The 19,998-nt window shown below is 43.4% G+C and overlaps 2 protein-coding genes across 4 annotated transcripts in view; one reads left to right on the forward strand and one right to left on the reverse strand.

The window, feature by feature from the left end:
* Positions 1-2,494: 2,494 nt before the first annotated feature.
* On the reverse strand, positions 2,495-19,388 carry GPATCH11 (G-patch domain containing 11). 2 transcript variants are annotated; one of them, XM_002709921.5, is made up of 9 exons: positions 19,232-19,388; positions 14,949-15,020; positions 12,508-12,734; positions 9,829-9,870; positions 7,450-7,570; positions 7,241-7,331; positions 4,947-5,063; positions 4,019-4,100; positions 2,495-2,594 (listed from the first exon to the last, which is right to left on the reverse strand). In XM_002709921.5, exons 2-9 carry the CDS (start codon positions 15,005-15,007, stop codon positions 2,539-2,541), a joined length of 795 nt encoding a protein of 264 aa, XP_002709967.2. In that variant the 5' UTR covers positions 15,008-15,020; positions 19,232-19,388; the 3' UTR covers positions 2,495-2,538. The 2 variants fall into 2 exon arrangements, with proteins under 2 accessions (XP_002709967.2, XP_069925353.1); XM_070069252.1 differs by lacking the exon at positions 19,232-19,388 and adding an exon at positions 16,449-16,560.
* Positions 19,381-19,998, forward strand: part of HEATR5B (HEAT repeat containing 5B) — a 124,371-nt gene continuing 123,753 nt past the window's right edge. The window contains exon 1 of one of the 2 annotated variants that reach the window (XM_002709922.5): positions 19,381-19,510. The gene's annotated coding sequence lies outside the window, so the exon portion shown is untranslated. Of the gene's footprint in view, positions 19,576-19,998 lie in introns of both variants that reach the window. The other variant, XM_051842984.2, reaches the window with a different exon arrangement.

A 19,998-nucleotide genomic window follows, 5' to 3' on the forward strand; every position in this document is an offset into this window, starting at 1 on the left:
ATCCACATAGCTTTAGGACTGACTAAATGTTACCATATTGGCAGAAATGACAGGAAACGATTTGATTGTAATCCCAAGGCAAGATGTACTCCATTGTTTTAGCTATTCATACTTTATTATTTTTACAAAACAATATTAAATAATAGTATATAGTCACATAAAGTCAATTATACATATATGTGAATATATATATGCAATATATATGTATATATATGTATATACATATTACATCCACAAAAATGGTTAGTGTTCTGGATGGAGAACCTGAGGCCCAGAAGTTAACTATACCAGTGGTTCTCAGGCCCTGCTGCTTCTTAGAATTGAGAGTACTGATATCCAAGACCATAGTGACTGATTACATTAGACTCTCAGAGGGCGGGACTTTTGCACTATTTGGGCAGAGTTAATACAAATTGTAGTTATCTTAACCCATGCAAATTTTGCTATTTTTTTTTCTTAAAAGCTTATCTGAAAAGCAGACTGACAGAGAAAGGGAGAGAGAGATCATCCATATACTGGTTCACTCTCCAGATGGCCACAACAGCTGAGGCTGGGTCAGGCGGAAGCCAGGAAACGAACTCCATCTGGGTCTCCCTTAAGGGTGGTGGGGCCCAAGTACTTTGGGCCATCTTATGTTGCTTTCTTTTTCTTTCTTTTTTTTTTTTTTTATTTTTAAAGATTTATTTATCTGAAAGGCAGAGTTACAGAGTGGCAGAGACAGAGAGAGAGAGAGATCTTCCATCTGCTGGTTCACTCCCCAAATAGCCACAATGACCATAGCTGAGCAGATCCGAAGCCAGAAGCCAGGAACTTCTTCCGGGTCTCCCACATGGGTACAGGGTCCCAGGTGCTCAGGCCATCTTCCATGCTTTCCCAGGCCATAGCAGAGAGCTGGATCATAAGAGGAGTAGCTGGGACTAGAACCAGTGCCGGCTGGGATGCGACTCCACAGTGGAGGGTTAACCTACTGTGGCACAGTGCCGGTCCCTCTGTTGCTTTCTGTAGCAGGGAGCTGGATTGTGAGTGGAGCAGCTGGGACTTAAATGGGTGCTCTGATATGGATGATGGCATTGCAGGTGGCAGCTTTACCACTGTGCCCCAAAGCTGGCCTAAAGCATAAACATTTTTAACAGGGATCATGATTTTGACATATTACACTGCATGAACTGGGCCAGAGGTATCACACGTATGCCTATAGCTACATTCGGTTAAATTTCAGTTAAATTATAGGCAGACAGGTACCAGTTTAAGAGACAAAACAGCTTTAAAAGTAATTTAGAAATATTACCCAGTAATGGGATGGGTTTTTTCTTTCTTCTTCTCCTCCTCCTTCTCCTCCTCCTCCTCCTCCTTCTCCTCCTTCTCCTTCCTTTTTTTTTTTTTTTTTTTTTTAAAGAGAAGAGGGAGACCTTCCATCTGCTGGTTCACTCCCTTGATGGCCACAATGGCTGGAGCTGGGCTGGTCCAAAGCCAGGAGTCAGGATCTTCTTCTTGGTCTCCCATGTGGGTACAGAGGATCAAGCACTTGTACCATCTTCCACTGCTTTTCCAGGCATATTAGCAGGGAGCTGGATTGGAAGTGGAGCAGCTGGATCTTCACCTGGTGCCCATATGCAATACTGGTGCTGTAGGCAGCAGCTTTATCTGCTACCCACAGTGCTGGGCCCCTGGGATGGCTTTATAGCAGTGAGCTCTCTGGGGCTCAAAGAATAAAAGCAGAAGTTGAATGATCACCTGCTGAGAATGTTGTCAAGGGACTTCCAAATTCATTAAGTCCTTGGATCCCATGACATTTAAGGTTCCTCCCAATTCTCAAGTTTCTTTAGCCAAAACTTAGGACAGATCACTTACAATGGATATACACATTGCTGTGAAAACTTTATGAGCAGTCTCTAAAACTGGTTAGAAGTCAGTGGTGTTCATGGCACACTGCCTCTGACGCCAGGCTCACTGAGGGGAATACTCCCTTCCTCCTCAGGCTTGGGTAAAGGGAACGGAACATCTGGCTCCCTAAGAGAGAAGTGTGGGAATAAGCTCGCTGAACCCTCACTCATTCCTTCTCAACAAGGAAGTGTCCTATCTGACCACGTGTGGAGCTGTCTCTGGTGGGATCCCAAACTGAGAACTAAGAGGACCCAGAATATAAAGAGGGACTCTGCCCCAGAAGGCAGAGGTCTGCACTTCTCTCCCATCACAGAGAAATATTAGGGAATATGACTGGAGGAAAAACGTCAACTTTGTTCTGTAGTTTAGCTTTTTCACTGACTGAGCTGATACTCTGACCTCTTTCTGACTCCCATGTCTTCCCAGTGGACAGGGGAATAAGACAGTTACCTGTTGGGATCCTTTAACCCCCACAAATATCACGATAATAGCATACACTGTAATTGTCCATGTCTGTGATATAGTACTGCATTATTTTTTTCAAGTTAATAAAACCATTCTATTCCAAGCACAAAGTACAAAAAGAACAAAGCATTATATAAAGATCCTCTTTCATTACCAATATAAAAAATTTCCACTTTATTGAGAATAATCTTAGTCATGATCTGCAGAAGTTGGTCCCGGGCAATTTGAAGACAGGTCTTCTTTGTCTGTAATTTATGTGAGGGAAATAAAAGATCAATGCAACTTTTATAGCAAAAAAGTCTGAAAAACTGTTTTAGTATAACATTTATTTGTGACTGGATGTATTTCCTATTTATTCTGCTAAACAAATCAGTTAAAGATAAAAGCAGCAATAAAGAAAAATTCCACACTGTCAAGTACAAAATCCTTAAATACAAGATAGTAAAGGCAGGTTGTGCAAATGTGTTAGAAGGAGATGCATATGGCTCAATGAGACATTGGCAAGTTTTAAGTAATTTCTTTCTTCATAAAGAAAAAAAAATTGGAGTGGATTTCAATGTATCTGTCTTTAATGGTTCAGGAACAATATTCTATATGTAAGTACATAAAAACTAGTTATATGGGGGCTGGTGCTGTGGCACAGTGGGTAAAGCCGCCACCTGCAGTGCTGGCATCACATACGGGTGCCGGTTCGAGTCCTAGCTGTTCCACTTCTGATTTAACTCTTTGCTATAGCCTGAGAAAGCAGTAGAACATGGCCCAAGTGTTTGGGCCCCTGCACCCATGTGGGAGACCTGGAAGAATCTCCTGGCTCCTGGCTTCGGATTGGCTCAGCTCCAGCCATTGCAGCCATTTGGTGAGTGAACTATCAGATGGAAGATCTCTCTTTCTCTCTTTTTCTCTCTCTCTCTCTCTCTCACTGCCTTTGCCTCTCTGTAACTCTGCCTTTCAAATAAATAAATAAATCTTTTTTAAAAAAGTTCTAAAACTTAATATAAGTATCTTTCAAATATCTGTAGCATAACAAAGAATCCTTAAAAAAGGCATGAGAAAATTCATGTTTTCTCAAGTTCTTGAGAATGAACTCATTCATTTTTCTTTCATTTTCAAGTTATTCTAAAATTATTTCTTTTGAAACAAAAACCAAAAATTTCCTTCTACACAGTCGTTTCTAAAAGGTTAAAAAGAATTTTAGTAAGGCCTCAATTATTTCTATGTCCACTACTGCTTTTCTTTATTTCTTTATTTATTGACCTGAAAGGCAGAGTGACAGAGAGAGACCCAGAAAGAGATCTACCTGCTGGTTCACCTGCCAAATGCCTCTAACCATTGGGGCTGGCCAGGCTGAAGCCTGGTTTCCATTATGGTCTTCCACATGGGTGGCACAGACACAAAACTTGCGCCATCATTTGCTGTGTCCCAGGCACATTAGCTGAAGCTGGATTGGAAGCAAAGGCGGGACTTGCTCCCAGACACTTTGTTATAGGATATAGCCAGCTACTATGCTATAAATCCCACCCCATCCACTGTTTCTTTAAAACATTCGTCACACATTGCCACCTGAGTAAAAAAGAAATTTCCATGTGTATTTGTGTGTGTGTGTGTGTGAAATCTGACTTCTGAAAAATCAAAGAGCATTCGTATTCAGTATTTATTAAAAACATCTTACCTTCATAGGCTGTTCCACACCAAATACAATACAGATGTTGTTCTCTTAAGTAACTAGTCAGTATCTGTAATTTTTCTAGTACCTAAATATAAAACACAAGTATATTAGTAGTTTACATTGAATAGAACCTTGATTTGCTGGCCCTTAGGTTATGCTAAATTAGCCCAATGCCTTAAATCTTCTGCTAAAGTCTCCAACAGTAAGGTCAGAACATGTCTCAGTTTACGAGCCACCCTGAGGTTTTCACGGGTCTAATAGATACAACAAGCACTATTTGTTAACACTGAGAAAAGTTTTGGGCTGGCTCTGTTATAATTAGTACTCTTAAAAGACCCTTCTACTTTCAAGGTCTGCCTCCCTTAGATGAAATGAAGGTTAACACTGCCTCCTTCTGGCATAAAAGTTCTCATCAGTGGGTTCCTAGGTTAAGTGGAACACAGGCGTTTGAAACTGTGAATGTTTTCTGCAAATTTCTTATACACAAATAACCACAGGAGTGTTATCTTCTTTTCTTGAATAATCTCCATTCCCTTTTGATCGACTTTTTTGGTGAAAGAAGTACATGTTAGAACCTCTTCCAGAAGTTTAAAAGGAAACAAGGTCTTAATGAAAATAATTTACATTTGCAGCCAATCCATCATCAAAGCTACAGCTGAGGTGAGAGAGTAATCTGAAACTAGAAGGGAAAATGACACGAAGATTTGGTTTGGGGCAAATACAATAATCCTGCAGTGCAGCAATTCTCAATCAGTTATTTTTCCCTCAGGGGAAATTTAGGACTAAATGGGATCTGGTAGGTTGAGGCCTAGGATGCCACTAAACAAGTCTAACACACAAAACACCCTCCACAACAGAGTTCTCCAGCTCTAAGTGTTAGTAGTGCTAAGCCTGAGACACCTGCTACAAAGGAAATGGTGCCACAACATACACTTAAATCTTCACTCTTATATTCATCTTCATCCTCTTCTTTTTCATCCTCTTCCTCTTCTTCAGTCTCCTCTTCTGGCCTCAACCAGTACCATGCCTCCCTGGGAACTTGAATATTCTGAAAATGCAGAATTGTTCTCATTAAACATAGCTAAGCATGAGCCCTCCCCCAAGTACATTCATGTTAACATGTATTTACTGAGAGCTGCTGTAACAGGGACGCTCATAACACGAGCTATGGGGATACAAAGTCCAATTAGAATATTGTCTCCAAGCTGCTGCTGACGGTCTAGCAGGAAAGACACATGATGGGTATAAAACAATACATGTGGCCGGCGCCGCTGCTCACTAGGCTAATCCTCCGCCTTGTGGCGCTGTCATACCGGGTTCTAGTCCTGGTCGGGGCGCCGGATTCTGTCCCGGTTGCCCCTCTTCCAGGCCAGCTCTCTGCTGTGGCAAGGGAGTGCAGTGGAGGATGGCCCAAGTGCTTGGGCCCTGCACCCCATGGGAGACCAGGATAAGTACCTGGCTCCTGCCATCGGATCAGCGCGGTGCGCCGGCTGTGTCGGCCATTGGAGGGTGAACCAACGGCAAAAGGAAGACCTTTCTCTCTGTCTCTCTCTCTCTCACTATCACTCTGCCTGTCAAAACAAAACAAAACAAAACAAAACAAAAAAACAATACATGTAAGCTATCAAATCAAAATGCTGCAAAAACACGTTCAAAATAAAGAACTATGGAAATACAGAAAAGTGAGATTGCTTCCAGCAGTCTATACGTGAGGGAAATTTCACATTTTTAAGACTTTAAATGAAGTTATTTTATTTTGATGGTATTTTGACCCCAAGATAAATTTTTACCCTAAGATAATAAAAGCAAAGATACATTATTAAAATCCAAATATGAATAATGCAACTGTTTTCCTTGATTTTACCAGTTAGAAACATACAAATTCTGAATATGGACTGAAAACAGGCTATTCTGGTTAGTTAAATATTCTGAAGAACAGAATTTTCACACATTCCAGTTTTATTTATTTATTTTCAACTACTTGAAAGGCAGAGAGAGAGAGAGAGAGGCAGACAGAGATCTTCCATTCTCCCATTTGCTGGTTCACTCCCCAAATGCCCCGAAGAGCCAGGACCGGGCCAGGCCAAAGGTAGGAGCCAGGACTCCATCTGAGTATCCCATATGAGTGACAGGAGCACAGGCACTTGAGCCAGAATCCACCGCTTCGAGAATACATTAGCTGGAAGCTAGATCAGACTCAAACCAGTACTCCATTGTGGGATGTGGGCTAAGAGGTGGCTTAACCCTCTGTGCTACAATGCCCACCCCTACTTTCTTTTTATTTTATTTTATTTGACAGGTAGAGTTAGACAGTGAGAGAGAGACAGAGAGAAAGGTCTTCCTTCCATTGGTTCACCCCTCAAATGGCCGCTACGGCTGGAGCTACACCGGTCCAAAGCCAGGAGCCGGGTTTTTAGTCCTGGTCTCCCATGCGGGTGCAGGGCCCAAGCACTTGGGCCATCCTCCACTGCACTCCCGGGGCACAGCAGAGAGCTGGACTGGAAGAGGAGCAGCCGGGACTAGAACCTGGCGCCCATATGGGATGCCTGTGCTGCAGGCAGAGGATTAGCCAAGTGAGCCACTGCGCTGGACCCTCTTTTTTTTTTTTTTTTTTTTTTTAAGATTTATTTATTTGTACAAAAGGCAGAAGGACACACAGAAAAGGAGGCAGAGAGATCTTTTACCTGTTGGTTCACCCCACCAAATGCCTGCAACAGTCATGCCAGGCAGAAGTCATGAGCCAGGAACTCCATCCAGGTCTCCCATGTGAGTGGCAGGAGCCCAAGTACTTGGGTCACCAGCTGTTGCATCCCAACTGCATTAGCTGGAAGTTGGATTGGAAGCATGGAGTAGCTGGGACTTGAACCAGGTACTCTGACATAGGACTGAGTTGTTCCAAGCAGCAGCTTAATCTGCTGTACCACAGTGCCCACTCTGGCATTTCAGTTCTGAGTAATCGATAGCCAAGTAAGCAGACGGCAACTAATGAAAAATACCATTTAACCCTTACTGGATAATGCAGACAACTCAGGTTCCTGCAGTATATAAATCATTATTGCATCCATTATTACAGGTTAACAGTATGCAACAAATGAAAGCTGTAGTAGGTAAAAGGTTAGATAAACCATACTTAGAGTTCTTTCTGTTTTGCTTTTCTTTTTTAAATAAAATATGTGGCAGATCACATTGGGTACCAAAACATGCACCAGGAAGTAAAAGGCTTACCTTCTGGGAATCCAATTGTTGGCAGGCTCGCTGGCTTCTTCTCAGATCTCCTTCTAGCTTCATCTCATCTTGCTTATTTTTAAGTCGCATTCTAATTGGAAGACAACATTTTATATTGACTATTTAACCATTTTGCATGTCCAAGTACCAGAAAACATCCCACTGTAAAGAGGAGATGAAAAGCAAACCAGCTCAATACAAAGTGTTACCGGAACTGTTCTGCAGCTTTCTCTTCAGCTTGGTTCTTCACGTGGACCTTTCTTCTGTAGCTTTCTAGTTTTTCCTCTGCTTTCCGTTTTAATAGTGCCTCGTGACCAAGGCCACCTTTCCCTGTTGACACAAAAAATTCTAATGAACATACTGACTTTGTACTTTAAAACATAACATTTTTTTTTTTTTTTGACAGGCAGGGTGGACAGTGAGAGAGAGAGACAGAGAGAAAGGTCTTCCTTTTGCCATTGGTTCACCCTCCAATGGCTGACACAGCCGGCGCACCGCGCTGATCCTATGGCAGGAGCCAGGAGCCAGGTGCTTTTCCTGGTCTCCCATGGGGTGCAGGGCCCAAGCACCTGGGCCATCCTCCACTGCACTCCCTGGCCACAGCAGAGGCCTGCCTGGAAGAGGGGCAACCGGGACAGAATCCGGCGCCCCGACCAGGACTAGAACCCGGTGTGCTGGCGCCGCTAGGCGGAGGATTAGCCTAGTGAGCCGTGGCGCCGGCCAAAACATAACATTTTAAATATTTACAATTGCCAGGAGGAAAAAACTAGATTTTTTTAAAAGCCCAAACACACAATGTGATTTTTATAAAGACAGTTAGTTTTATCTTGTAAGACAGTAATATTATACATAATATTCTATTAAAGTAGGAAAACTATCAACTGTCATACTTCCATGAATACCTAATGAATAAAATAAACCTTTTCTCTTGAATTGATCCAAAGTATTATGCAAAACATTTAATGGATAGATCTGCCTCAGAGCACTTTTAGGACATTTCAATGTACAAAAATAGCATTGTGGGGCTGGCATTGTGGCACTGCAGGTAAAGCTACCACCTGTGAGACCAGCATCCCATATGGGCACCAGTTCATGTCCTAGCAGCTTGACTTCTATTCTGGCTTCCTGATAATAGCCTGGGAAATGCAGCAGAAGATGGCCCAAATGTCTGGGCCCCTACCACCCATGTGAGAGCCTTGGATGAAGCTTCTGGCTTTGGCGTGGCCCAGCTTTGGCCATTGTGCACATCTCATGGAATAAACCAGGAGATGGAAGATCTCTCTCTCTCTCTCTCATTCTCTCTCTCTCTCTCTCTCTCTCTCTTTGTAACTCTCACTTTTAAATACGTAAATAAATATTTTTTAAAAAATAGCATTGTGCTTTCACGGTTACACCAATTTTCACCCATATTTTTATAAGTTAGAAGTTTAAAAAACATTTCAGTGAGGGTTTCCTGTGATTAGAACTTTTAAGTTATGCAAGTAATAAGTGATTAACATACAAGATCTATAAAGAGCTCAAGAAACTCAACAACAAAACAAACAATATAGTTAAGAAATGGGCAAAAGGCCATGAACAGGCAGTTTTCAGAGGATGACATTCAAATGCCCAACAGACACATGAAAGAATACTCAGGATCACTAGCCATCAGGGAAATGCAAATAAAAATCACAATGAGGTTTCACCTCACCCCAGTTAGAATGGGTGTCATCCAAAAATCAAAAAACAATAAATGCTGGTCAGGATGTGGGGAAAAGATACCCTAATACACTGTTAGTGGGAATGTAAACTAATACTTCCATGATGGAAGACACTATGGAGATTCCTCAGAAATCTGAAAATAAATCTACCATATGACCTAGCCATCCCATTCCTGGGAATTTATCAAATGAAATGAAATCATCCTATGAAAGAGTTATCTGTTCCCCTATGTTCACTGCAGCTGAATTCACAATAGCTAAGGTAAAGAATCAACCCAGAATGTTCATCAACTGATGACTAGATACAGAAAATATGATATATATACATTATGGAATACTACTCAGCCATAAAAGAGAATGAAATCCTGTCTTTTGCAACAAAAGTAATGCAACTGGAAACCATTATGCTAGTGAAATAAGCCAGTCTTGAAAAGATGAATATAAAAATTTTCTCTGATGTGTAGTAGTTAATATAAAATATAAAAAAATGTATAGGAATGAAATGGACATCTGATGATTTGATTGTTTATTTTAGCCCTTGTTTATCATCCCGTGGAACATGGTCTTTCTACTTTTTAACTTGTTGAATATTACGGTTAGTGGTGAAGTAAGCCTGTGATTATAAGGTGGTTAAAATCACATCTTTACAAAAATTAATGACAAGAAGGAAGGGAAGGAAGGGGATTAAGGAAGGGAGAGGTGGAGGGAGGGAAGTACAGTTATCTTAGAACCATACCTATGAGATACATGAAATCTGTTCTTTTTATATTAATAAAAATAAAAAGAACTTTAACAGTGCCTTCATAAAAGCATTTGTTAAGCAAATAGTCATAGTAGATCTAAGTAAGTTATTATTACTGATAAAAATGCACAAAAATAATTACATACCTGTTTTGACATTGAGAGGAATAGGTTCAACAATACCATCTCCTAAAACAGAGAACAAAATACAGACTACTTTAGAAATTCTTCCCTACATTACAGGTCAGTATAGCATAGAATTTTCCAATGTGTTTTTGTTTTTGTTTTATTGTTTTTTTGTTTTTGTTTTTGTTTGACAGGCAGAGTTAGACAGTGAGAGAGAGAGACAGAGAGAAAGGTCTTCCTTCTGCTGGTTCACCCCCAAAATGGCCGCTATAGCCAGCCACTGCGCTGATTTGAAGCCAGGAGCCAGGTGCTTCCTCCTGGTCTCCCATGCAAATGCAGGGCCCAAGCACTTGGGCCATCCTCCACTGCCTTCCGGGGCCACAGCAGAGAGCTGGACTGGAAGAGGAGCAACCAGGACAGAACTGGCACCCCAACCGGGACTAGAACCCGGAGTACCGGTGCCGCAGGCAGAGGATTAGCCTTGTGAGCCTGCGGCGCCAGCCCTTTCCAATGTTTTTATCAGAGGGCTTCAAATAGTTCATGGAAGGGCAGGAGTTTGGTAGTATGGTTAAGATGCTGCATGGGTTGCTTGCATCCCATATTGGAGTGACTAGTTTGGGTCCTGACTTACTAAGCTGCCCATCCAGTTTCCTGCTAAAGTGCACTCTGGGAGGTAGCAGGTACTCAAGTACTTGGGGCCCTGACACAGGGGAGATCAGAATGAGTTCTATGCTCCAGAGTTTGTCCCAACGCAGCCCTAGCTATTACAAGCATTTGGGGAATGAACCAGCTGATGGGAGATCTTTATGTCTTTTCTCTTTTACCTTTCAAATATATAAAAATAAATATACTTTTTAAAAATTGTGGAAAAATATGCATGAACTTTTTGAAGCCCTCGACTCTTCTGTACATAGCTCCCCTCAGAATGATATTCAAAACTGCAATCTATTAAGAGGAATTCAAAAAATTCATGGAAGACATAGATTATGAAAAAGCTATGCATAGATTTGAATTGTTTTGCATCAAACTAAATATCTTTTTTTTTTTAAAAGATTTTATTTATTTATTTGAGAGTCAGAGTTACAGAGAGGGAGAGACAGAGAGAAAGGTCTTCTATCCTCTGGTTCATTCACCAAATGGCTGGAGCTAGGCCAATCTGAAGCTAGAAGCTAGGAGTCTCCTTCAGGTCTCCCATGTGGGTGCAGGGGTCCAAGCACTTGGGCATCTTCCACTGCTTTCCCAGGCCATAAGCAGAGAGCTCGATCAGAAGAGAAGCAGCCAGGACAGGAACCCACATGGAATGCCGGCGCTGCAGGCGGGGGCTTAGCCTACTATGCCACAGCACCGGCCCATAAATTTATCTTTTAATTCTACTTTCCACGAAATTTTTTTAAAGAATCATATTTTTTTTATTTGAAAGAGTTACAGAGAGAGGTAGAGCCAGAGAGAGGTGTCTTCCATTCTTCTGGTTCACTCCCCTAATGACCGCAATGGCCAGAGCTGAGCCAATCTGAAGCCAGGAGCCAGGAGCCTCCTCCAAGTCCCCCATGTGGGTGCAGGGGCTGGGTCATCTTCTACTGATTTTCCTGGGCCACAGCAGAGAGCTGGATCGGAAGAGGAGCAGCTGGGACTTGAACCAGCGCCCATATGGGATGCCGGTGCTGCAGCCCGGGGTTATAACCCACTGCACCACAGCACCAGCCCCTCCATGAACTTTTAAAATTATCCTTGTATATATATAAAACAGATTACCTGTCTTAATTTTGAATTCCTCATCCATCAATAAGGCTAACTCACAGCTTCCTATGTTACCCTAAAAAATGGCAACAGCAGGAGTGGGCATTTAGCCTAGAAGATCAGAGGCCTATCTCCCACATCTGAGTGCCTGGGTTTGATTCCTGGTTCTGGCTCCTGACTTTAGCTTCCTACCAATGCAGACCCTCTGAGGCAGCAGGTAATGGCTGAGGAACTGGATTCCAGGTACCCACACAGGAAAGCTGGATTGTATTAATGACTCCTGGCTCAGGTCCTGGTCCAGCCCCAGCCATTTTGGGTATTTGGGGAAGCAAACCAGTGGTTAAGCACTTTCTGTCTGCCTCTGCCTCTAATATAGAAAAACAAGAAAAAAATGTTAAGAAGAGACGACACTAGTGGTGTAAGTCCAAGAGAATGAAAGTCCCAAAAGAAGGCAAAGTCTTGCTATGTGAAGACCAAACTAATTAGAAAAAAGGAGAGAAGAAAACAGTTTGCAGAAGCTACTAAACATCTGCAGCCCCTGCATTTGTTAGGCAGTTTCACTTCCTAAAAAGGGAGGTGGGACTGAGCTTCTCTAACTGCATGGTCACTCAGACAGTGACCCGCCGTCGCCCTCAACATTGTTCTGCTGTCCTCTGACCTCTGCTCTTCTCAACCCATCACTTGGCACCATTCTGTATGGCTTCCACTGTAAGCCACATCCACTCCCCTTAGAGCCTTGAAAGCCAGGCTGGACTGTAAGTAGCTCTTGAAGGCACCTGTAGTTTTTAAAATAGATACGGGAAGATGAAAATTCTCTGTAAGCCTTGTTAGTACATGAGAGATTAAGAAGCTTAAGTTTTCATTTGTACAGATGGAGAAAGACTCCAAGTATCTGCTCTGGCGTTCATCAGTAGCTGACAATTGAGCGGTTAGGAAACCTCTCTATTTCTGAACATGACTTACCACTTTTGCCAAGAGCCTGACCACTTTTATACCCCATCTTTTGGAGCAAGGCAAACCCTTTGTTTTCACAGCCTAGTGCATTCTTCAACCCAGTGTCACGTCTTTCTTGTTCTTCTTGTTTTATACTCTTCTGCCTATTTTTCAAATTAGCTTCCTGTTGTTTTTCTTCTTTTCGACGAGCTTCTCGGATTTGTCTTAGCACTGGCAATCCTGGTCTGATATCTTCTCTGAACAGTAAGGGAGGGGGAGTTTATTTTAGACAAGTATATCACATTTTCTCATAACATTGCTACATATTCACTTGACATGAGTTAATACCTCAGTATTTCAGCACTACTCTTTTTTTTTTAACTTTTATTTAATAAATATAAATTTCCAAAGTACAACTTTTGGATTATAGCAGCTTTTTCCCCCCATAACCTCACTCCCACACGCAACCATCCCATCTCCCACTCCCTCTCCCATTGCATTTGCATTAAGATTCATTTTCAATTATCTTTATATACAGAAGATCAATTTAGTATAAATTAAGTAAAGATTTCAACAGTTTGCACCCACACAGAACACAAAGTATAAAGTACTATTTGAGTACTAGTTATACTGTTAATTCACATAGCACAACACATTAAGGACAGAGATCTTACGTGAGGAGTAAGTGCACAGTGACTCCTTTTATTGATTTAACAATTGACACTCTTATTTATGGCATCAGTAATCACCCGAGGCTCTTGTCATGAGCTGCCAAGGCTATGGAAGCATTTGGAGTTCGCTGACTCTGATCTTATTTAGACAAGGTCATAGTCAAAGTGGAAGTTCTCTCCTCCCTTCAGAGAAAGGTACCTCCTTCCCTCCTTCTTTGATGGCTCCGTTCTTTCCACTGGGATCTCACTCACAGAGATCTTTCATTTAGGTTTTTTTTTTTTGGCAGAGTGTCTTGGCTTCCCATGCCTGAAATACTCTTAAGGGCTCTTCAGCCAGATCCAAATGCCTTAAGGCCTGATTCTGAGGCCAGAGTGCTGTTTAGGACATCTGCGATTCTATGAGTCTGCTGTGTATCCTGCTTCCCATGTTGGATTGTTCTCTCTTTTATAATTCTATCAGTTAGTATTGGCAGACACTAGTCTTGTTTATGTGATCCCTTTGACTCTTTTTTTTTTTTTTTTTTTTTTTTTGACAGGCAGAATTAGACAGTGAGAGAGACAGAGAGAAAGGTCTTCCTTCCATTGGTTCACCCTCCAATGACCGCTACTGCTGGTGCGCTGTGCTAATCCGAAGCCAGGAGCTAGGCGCTTCCTCCTGGTCTCCCATGTGGGTGCAGGGCCCAAGCACTTGGGCCATCCTCCATTGCTTTCCCAGGCCACAGCAGAGAGCTGGAATGGAAGAGGAGCAATCGGGATAGAATCCAGCGCCCCAACCAAGACTAGAACCTGGAGTGCTGGCGCCGCAGGCGGATGATTAACCAACTGAGCCACAGCGCTGGCCAGATCCCTTTGACTCTTAATTCTATCATTATGACCAATTATGAACTGAAACAGATCACTTTGACTAGTGAGATGGCATTGGTACATGCCACCTTGATGGGATTGAATTGGAATCCCCTGGCACATTTCTAACCCTACTATTAGGGGTAAGTCTGATTGAGCATGCAGTACTACTCTTAATGACCATCTTTGTTATCATGGATAACATCATCAGTGGTCTCTGAGAATGGTTATTTTATTAGAAACAATGAAAGCTGGTGCCAGGTTGTAGGAAACTAAAGAAAGTATAGAGTTAAAAAAATTAGAAGTAGCATGTTTAGACTAATTTTGGCATGAGGGTGGCAATAATAAAGAACAAAGCTCAACAGTAGCTAGATGAGAAAATATGATTAAATAAAGAAAAAAGGAGTACGTTTTCTTGGAAGAGAGCAGTAAGAAAGAACCAAAAGCTGAAGGAAAATGGATATCATTAAAAGGAGAAAGGTGCTCCTAGTATCTTTTCATGGATACATAATCCTTCCACAGAGCAGCAAGAACAATATTTAAAATCAATGTCATTGCTTATGGAGAAAGTGTTTGGTCCAGCAGTTGTGTCACTGCGTGGGATACCCACATCTCATATCATAGTGCCTGACTGGAGTTCCAGCTCCACTGATTTTCATTCAGCTTCCTGCTAATATGTACCCTGGGAGGCAGCAGGGGATAGCTTGAGTACTTGGGTCCCTGCCAGCCACCCGAGGGGGCCAGGTGGAGTTTGGCTTCTGGCTTTAGCCTGGCCCAGCCTTGGCTGTTATGGGCATTTAGGGAGTGGAACAGCAGATGGAAGATCTCTGTCTGTTTCATTCTCTTTCTCTGTCTGCCTTTCAAATACATAAATAAAAATTATTAAAATCAATGTCATTGCTTAATATTCTACCTGTCTAGAATATATCATCACATTCAATGTATACATTTACTTACTGGACATTAATGAAGGAATCTGACATATAGTCCTCTTCTTCTGCCATGTTCAACTTCATATGACAACAGTATCTACAAATCAAATAGAGTAAGTAACAATCAGTATTTTTTTTTTAGTTTACCAAAATGCATCACTTTATGCATCTCTAGCCATGAGCTTTATCCAGAGCTCAGTTATGTATTCAAGTACTTCGGACATCTCTCTCTGTGGAGTTCTCATATTCAATAATCCAAACTGCTCCTTATCTTCCTCTCAGAATTTTCTTTTATCCCCTGTATTTCCATATTAATGTTACCTCTATCTCCCCCTTCCAGACCTCTTACAAACTTTACCAATTCTTCCTCCATAATTTTCCTCCCAGACTTTTTTCCCTATAGTTGTGATCATTGCTTAATTTAGGTACTTTTTTTCCCCCTCACCTGAAATATTACAACAGCCACCTAAATGGTCTCACTGCCTTTAGCCTCTCCTTTTCTGATCCATACTTTATATCCCCTCTAGTGTTTTTGTTTTTAAAATACAAGTCAGGACAGGCTGCTTCCCTGTATCAAAAATTTTCAATAAACTTGACCGTGTAGGCAGGGAAGGAGTAGTCAATGCAATGCATGAGGTGTCATCTTTCACAGTCTGACTTGGACTCTCCCTTATGACTCATTATTCAAGCCACATGAGATTTTCATCGCCCACTGAACATACTGCAGACATTTCTTCCCTCTTAGGCCAAAGCTACCCTCATTCATAAACACTGCCCTGACCACTCGAGGCTCTCTCTACAGCACTTCATGTTCAAAATGTTCATCTGTAACTTGATATACTTTGTACTTCACTTACTTACATGAAAATATTTTGGGTGATGGTTTCTACCTAATGTAGTTAAAAACACGTAACTATTAGCCCACTAAGGGTTAAAATACTTAACTAGAAGTTATTCCCAAACTTTACTATGTATACAAATTGTCCTGGGATATTTTAAAATGCAGAATCTGGTTTTGGTACCAGTACCAGAGGGTCTGCATTCTAACCGGTTTCCAGGCAATGTTAATGCTGCCAGTCTAGTTGCCAGATATGAAATGTAGTCATTTACTGCAGTGAACATAGGTGCTTTTTCCTGCCCACCATTCTCCTCTTGGAAACCTAGTCCTTTTTGCCTTCCACATGGTACTGTGGATGGTGGCAATGTCAGTAATCCATAGTGCCTTGGGCACAAACATGGCCAGTTATAGTTTCCTATGTCTCAGCAACTGGGGAGAGGACTCAAAGCCAATTAATATCTCTTCTTACATGATATGAACGAATGGGTGGTGAAGGAAATAAGCTCTTTTCACTGGGGTTTCTGAACAGGGAATGTGTGAAACTGGGCTGTAGAAAGCCATCTTTTTTGCCACATGAAGATAATCTGTCTGTACAATGAAGCTAGACAGAGAAAATGGACAAAAGTAGATTTAAAAGCAAAGAGTCACTAATCCTAGTTCCATTATTTCTTTGATGTTGTAGCCTACCATTCTTCCTAGCTCCTGGCTTTGGATCAGCGTAGCTCCGGCCGTAGCGGCCATTTGGGAGGTGAACCAACAGAAGGAAGACCTTTCTCTCTGTCTCTCTCTCTCTCACTGCTAACTCTGTCAAATTAAAAAAATAGATAAATATTTAAAAACTTTTATTGACATAATTATAACTACTTAGGGAGCATACCATCAATTCATAATAAATGTTTAGCTATGATGAGGACAAGAAAGGTCTTTAACAGCTGTGATTTTGTAATAATAAAAGAATGCTTTTTCCTATATAAATGTCTTATTTCTTCAATTTATTTTCATTATTTGAAAGGTAGAGAAAGAGAGAGGAGAGACAGAGAGAGGTCTTCTATATACTGGTTCTCTCCAAATGGCTACAACAGCCAGGGCTGAGCCGGGTTGAAGCCGGGAGCCAGGAACTGCATCCAGGTCTCCCACATGGGTGGCAGGGAACCAAACATTTGGGCCATCTACCGCTGTCCTCCCAGACACATTAGTAGGGGGCTGGATCAGAAGTGAAGCAGCTGGGATGTGAACTGGCGCCCATATGGGATAGTGACATCGTAGGTGGCAGCTTATTCCATCACACCACTATGGCCCCAAGACAAACACTCTTATACCCTCTAAAATGGCTTCTAGGTTTTTAACATCCTTCTATATAGTCTCCTCTCCCACTAAACAGGATTGACCTGTATAACCAATAAGATGTGGAAATGAAGGGCTATGCCTTTTTGGTCATAATAGCTCTTAGTTAGATCACTCTGACGCTGAAGGTAGTTAGATGACTCACTTGAAGTAATTCACTATGATGGTCTGAGGATGTCTAGGAAGCTAATGGAGAAGTCTGCGTGGGAGGAACTGAGCCTTCCTGTCAACTACCAGTGCAAACTTGGGAGCCCCAGGAGTGGGCGACTTTGGAGTTGGATCCTCTAGCCCCCGGGAAGCCTTCAGATGACTCAGCCTGGCCTGCTATCTTCACTACAACTTCTTTTTTTTTTTTTTTAAAGATTTATTTTTATTTATTCGAAAGACAGATTTATAGAGAGGTCGAGACAGAGAGAGAGGTCTTCCCCAGATAGCTGCAATGGCCAGAACTGCGCAGATCTGAAGCCAGGAGCCAGGAGCCTTCTCCGGGTCTCCCACGTGGGTGCCAGGGCCCAAGTACTTGGGCCATCCTCCACTGCTTTCCCAGGCCACAGCAGAGAGCGGGATTGGAAGAGGAGCAACCGGGGCTCGAACTGGTGCCTATATGGGATGCCGGTGCTTCAGGCCAGGGCGTTAACCCGCTGCACCACAGCTCCAGCCCCCACTACAACTTCTTAAGAGAGTCCAAGCTAAGCTAAGCTGCTAACAAATTCCTGACTCACAAAAACCATGAGAATACATGATTATAGTTAACTGAGATGTCTAAATTTTGGGATAATTTGACATAAGGCAAAATAAACTGTCATTCTCATGAGGTGACAGCAACTTGTCAGCCACCTGGGGCTTTCTGTTCCCTACCCAGTCACACCCTTCCTGCCATTCTAGGAGTAGACACTATTCTGTCTTTTATGGCAGTAACTTCTGACCTTTTTAGTTTTGTTTTTCATGTCTGCATACTTAAACCTTATTTTATTTTGCCTATCTTATAACAAATTAAAAATGTATCCAATTGCATCATTTGTGGTAATTTACCCACTATCTCTAAACCTGATTCTTTATGATAACAGTGTTTTTTTTTTACAATAATAGCTTAGCATTTAACTAGGATAGCACACATCTTCGCAAAATCATCCCTGACAACACATTAAGACAGGAACAGTTAGTCCCAATTTCCAGTTGGAGAAATTAAGGCTGATATAGCTATATGACTTGCTCAAGAGTACAAAGGATCCAGGTTTCAGTGGTCTTGTCACTGCAAATAGGATTAGATTATAAGGGTCTCCAAAGTGCTAGGCAGATCTGAAAGGGGGCTATGGTTCTTTGTAAAGCTCCCTTTCTGTTGGTAATGATGTACGGTAGCATCATCCATTCCCATGAAACATAGAAGCTTCACAAGGCCATGGTCGGCTTGGCCAGAGTGACTACAGTGGAAGTGGTCAGGCTCTGGGTACATATTTTTGTAAAGATTTATTTATTTGAAAGGCAGAGTGGCAGAGAGAAAGGGAGGCATAAAGAGAGGTCTTCCAGCCGCTGGTCTTCCACCCAAGCTGCAACGGCTTGGGCCCTCTTCAGCGGCTTTGCCAGCCTCATTAGCAGGGAGCCGGATCAGAAGTGGAGCAGCCGGGAGGGGAACGCGCTCCGGGGGGACGCCGGTGTGGCAACCCCTCAGGGTATATCTGAAGGTAGGTTTGGATTGGAGGTGGTGTGTGAAATAATGACGGCAAGATTATGCCAGGCTTCCGGCTTGAATACCTGGAAGAATGGAGTTAACATGTTTTGAGTGGGAAAGCTCCAGGAGGTTTGTTTCTGTTTTTTGTTAATTTTTCGGCAGAGAGAGAGGAAGGAGATGGCCACAAAACTGCGTTTTCGTACAGATGAGGAGTCCCACTGCCCATCCCAGGGGAGCCACGAACTGAGTAGTTGGATGTATAGTAGGGAGGGAACAAGAAACGCATCAGGTCCCAACTCTTCCCTCGGAACCTGCCGATCCGGCCCTCCTCCGTTCCCCCGGACTACGAGCGCCCCCCAGACACCACCACCTCAGGGTGAGAATGTGGCTGACAGTGCAGTCGCAGCTGGCGCACAATGCCCCTTATCATTCTAACCCGCAGCCCCAAACCCCTTACCTGGTGCGCTCTTCCCGTCTTTGACCGGCGCCGGAGAGCGCGCCCCGCGCATGCGCCCACCAACCTGCGCAAGCGGGCCGAACCTGCGCTCTAGCGATTGGAAACTTGCCGGCGGGGCTAGGAGGACGTGGCGACTGCGCTTGCGCAAGGCCAGCTTTCCGCGCACGCGCTGTCCCCTTGTTTCCTGCTGGCAGGCGTGCGGGAGGCGGGGCATCCGGGTCCCTTGGCGGCTGCCTCTGCCTCCGGAGCTCAGCTGATCGGCTTCTGCCGCACAAGGAGGTGAGGTCGTCCCCATCCACAGCTAAAGCATGCACATTAAGTTGCACACCCCGAGTTGGCCCCTGGTACGCTTTCAGAGGGGGTGAGGCGGAAACTCGAGTTCCTAATGAACCTTTCCCCTTTCCCGGCCCGGCGCGCTATTCCGAGCCTCCGCCTCCTGGGGTTGACAGCTCCAGGAACCCTGCGACGAGGGGTTGGCCACCCGAGGAGGACTGCGGCGGCGCCGTGCATTTCCCGGAGTCCCGGCCGAGTAGCCCGGTGACCCCAGACCCCGTGCGCGAGGCCTCTGCCGGCTGCAGGGAGCGGCCGCCGGCTGTTGTCATTGACGCCGCTGCCGCGCGAACCCGCGGGGAGAGACGTGGGGAGCTTCGTGCTGGGGCGTCTAGGCGCCCTCCTGGTCCGGGTGGCAGCACCCCGAGCTGTGGGCAGGGGAGCGAAGAGGACGCGTGGTGGGGCCGCCGCGGGGGCCGACCCTGGTGCTTCCGTTT

Source organism: Oryctolagus cuniculus, chromosome 2 (assembly GCF_964237555.1).
Source record: "Oryctolagus cuniculus chromosome 2, mOryCun1.1, whole genome shotgun sequence".
NCBI lineage: Eukaryota > Metazoa > Chordata > Mammalia > Lagomorpha > Leporidae > Oryctolagus > Oryctolagus cuniculus.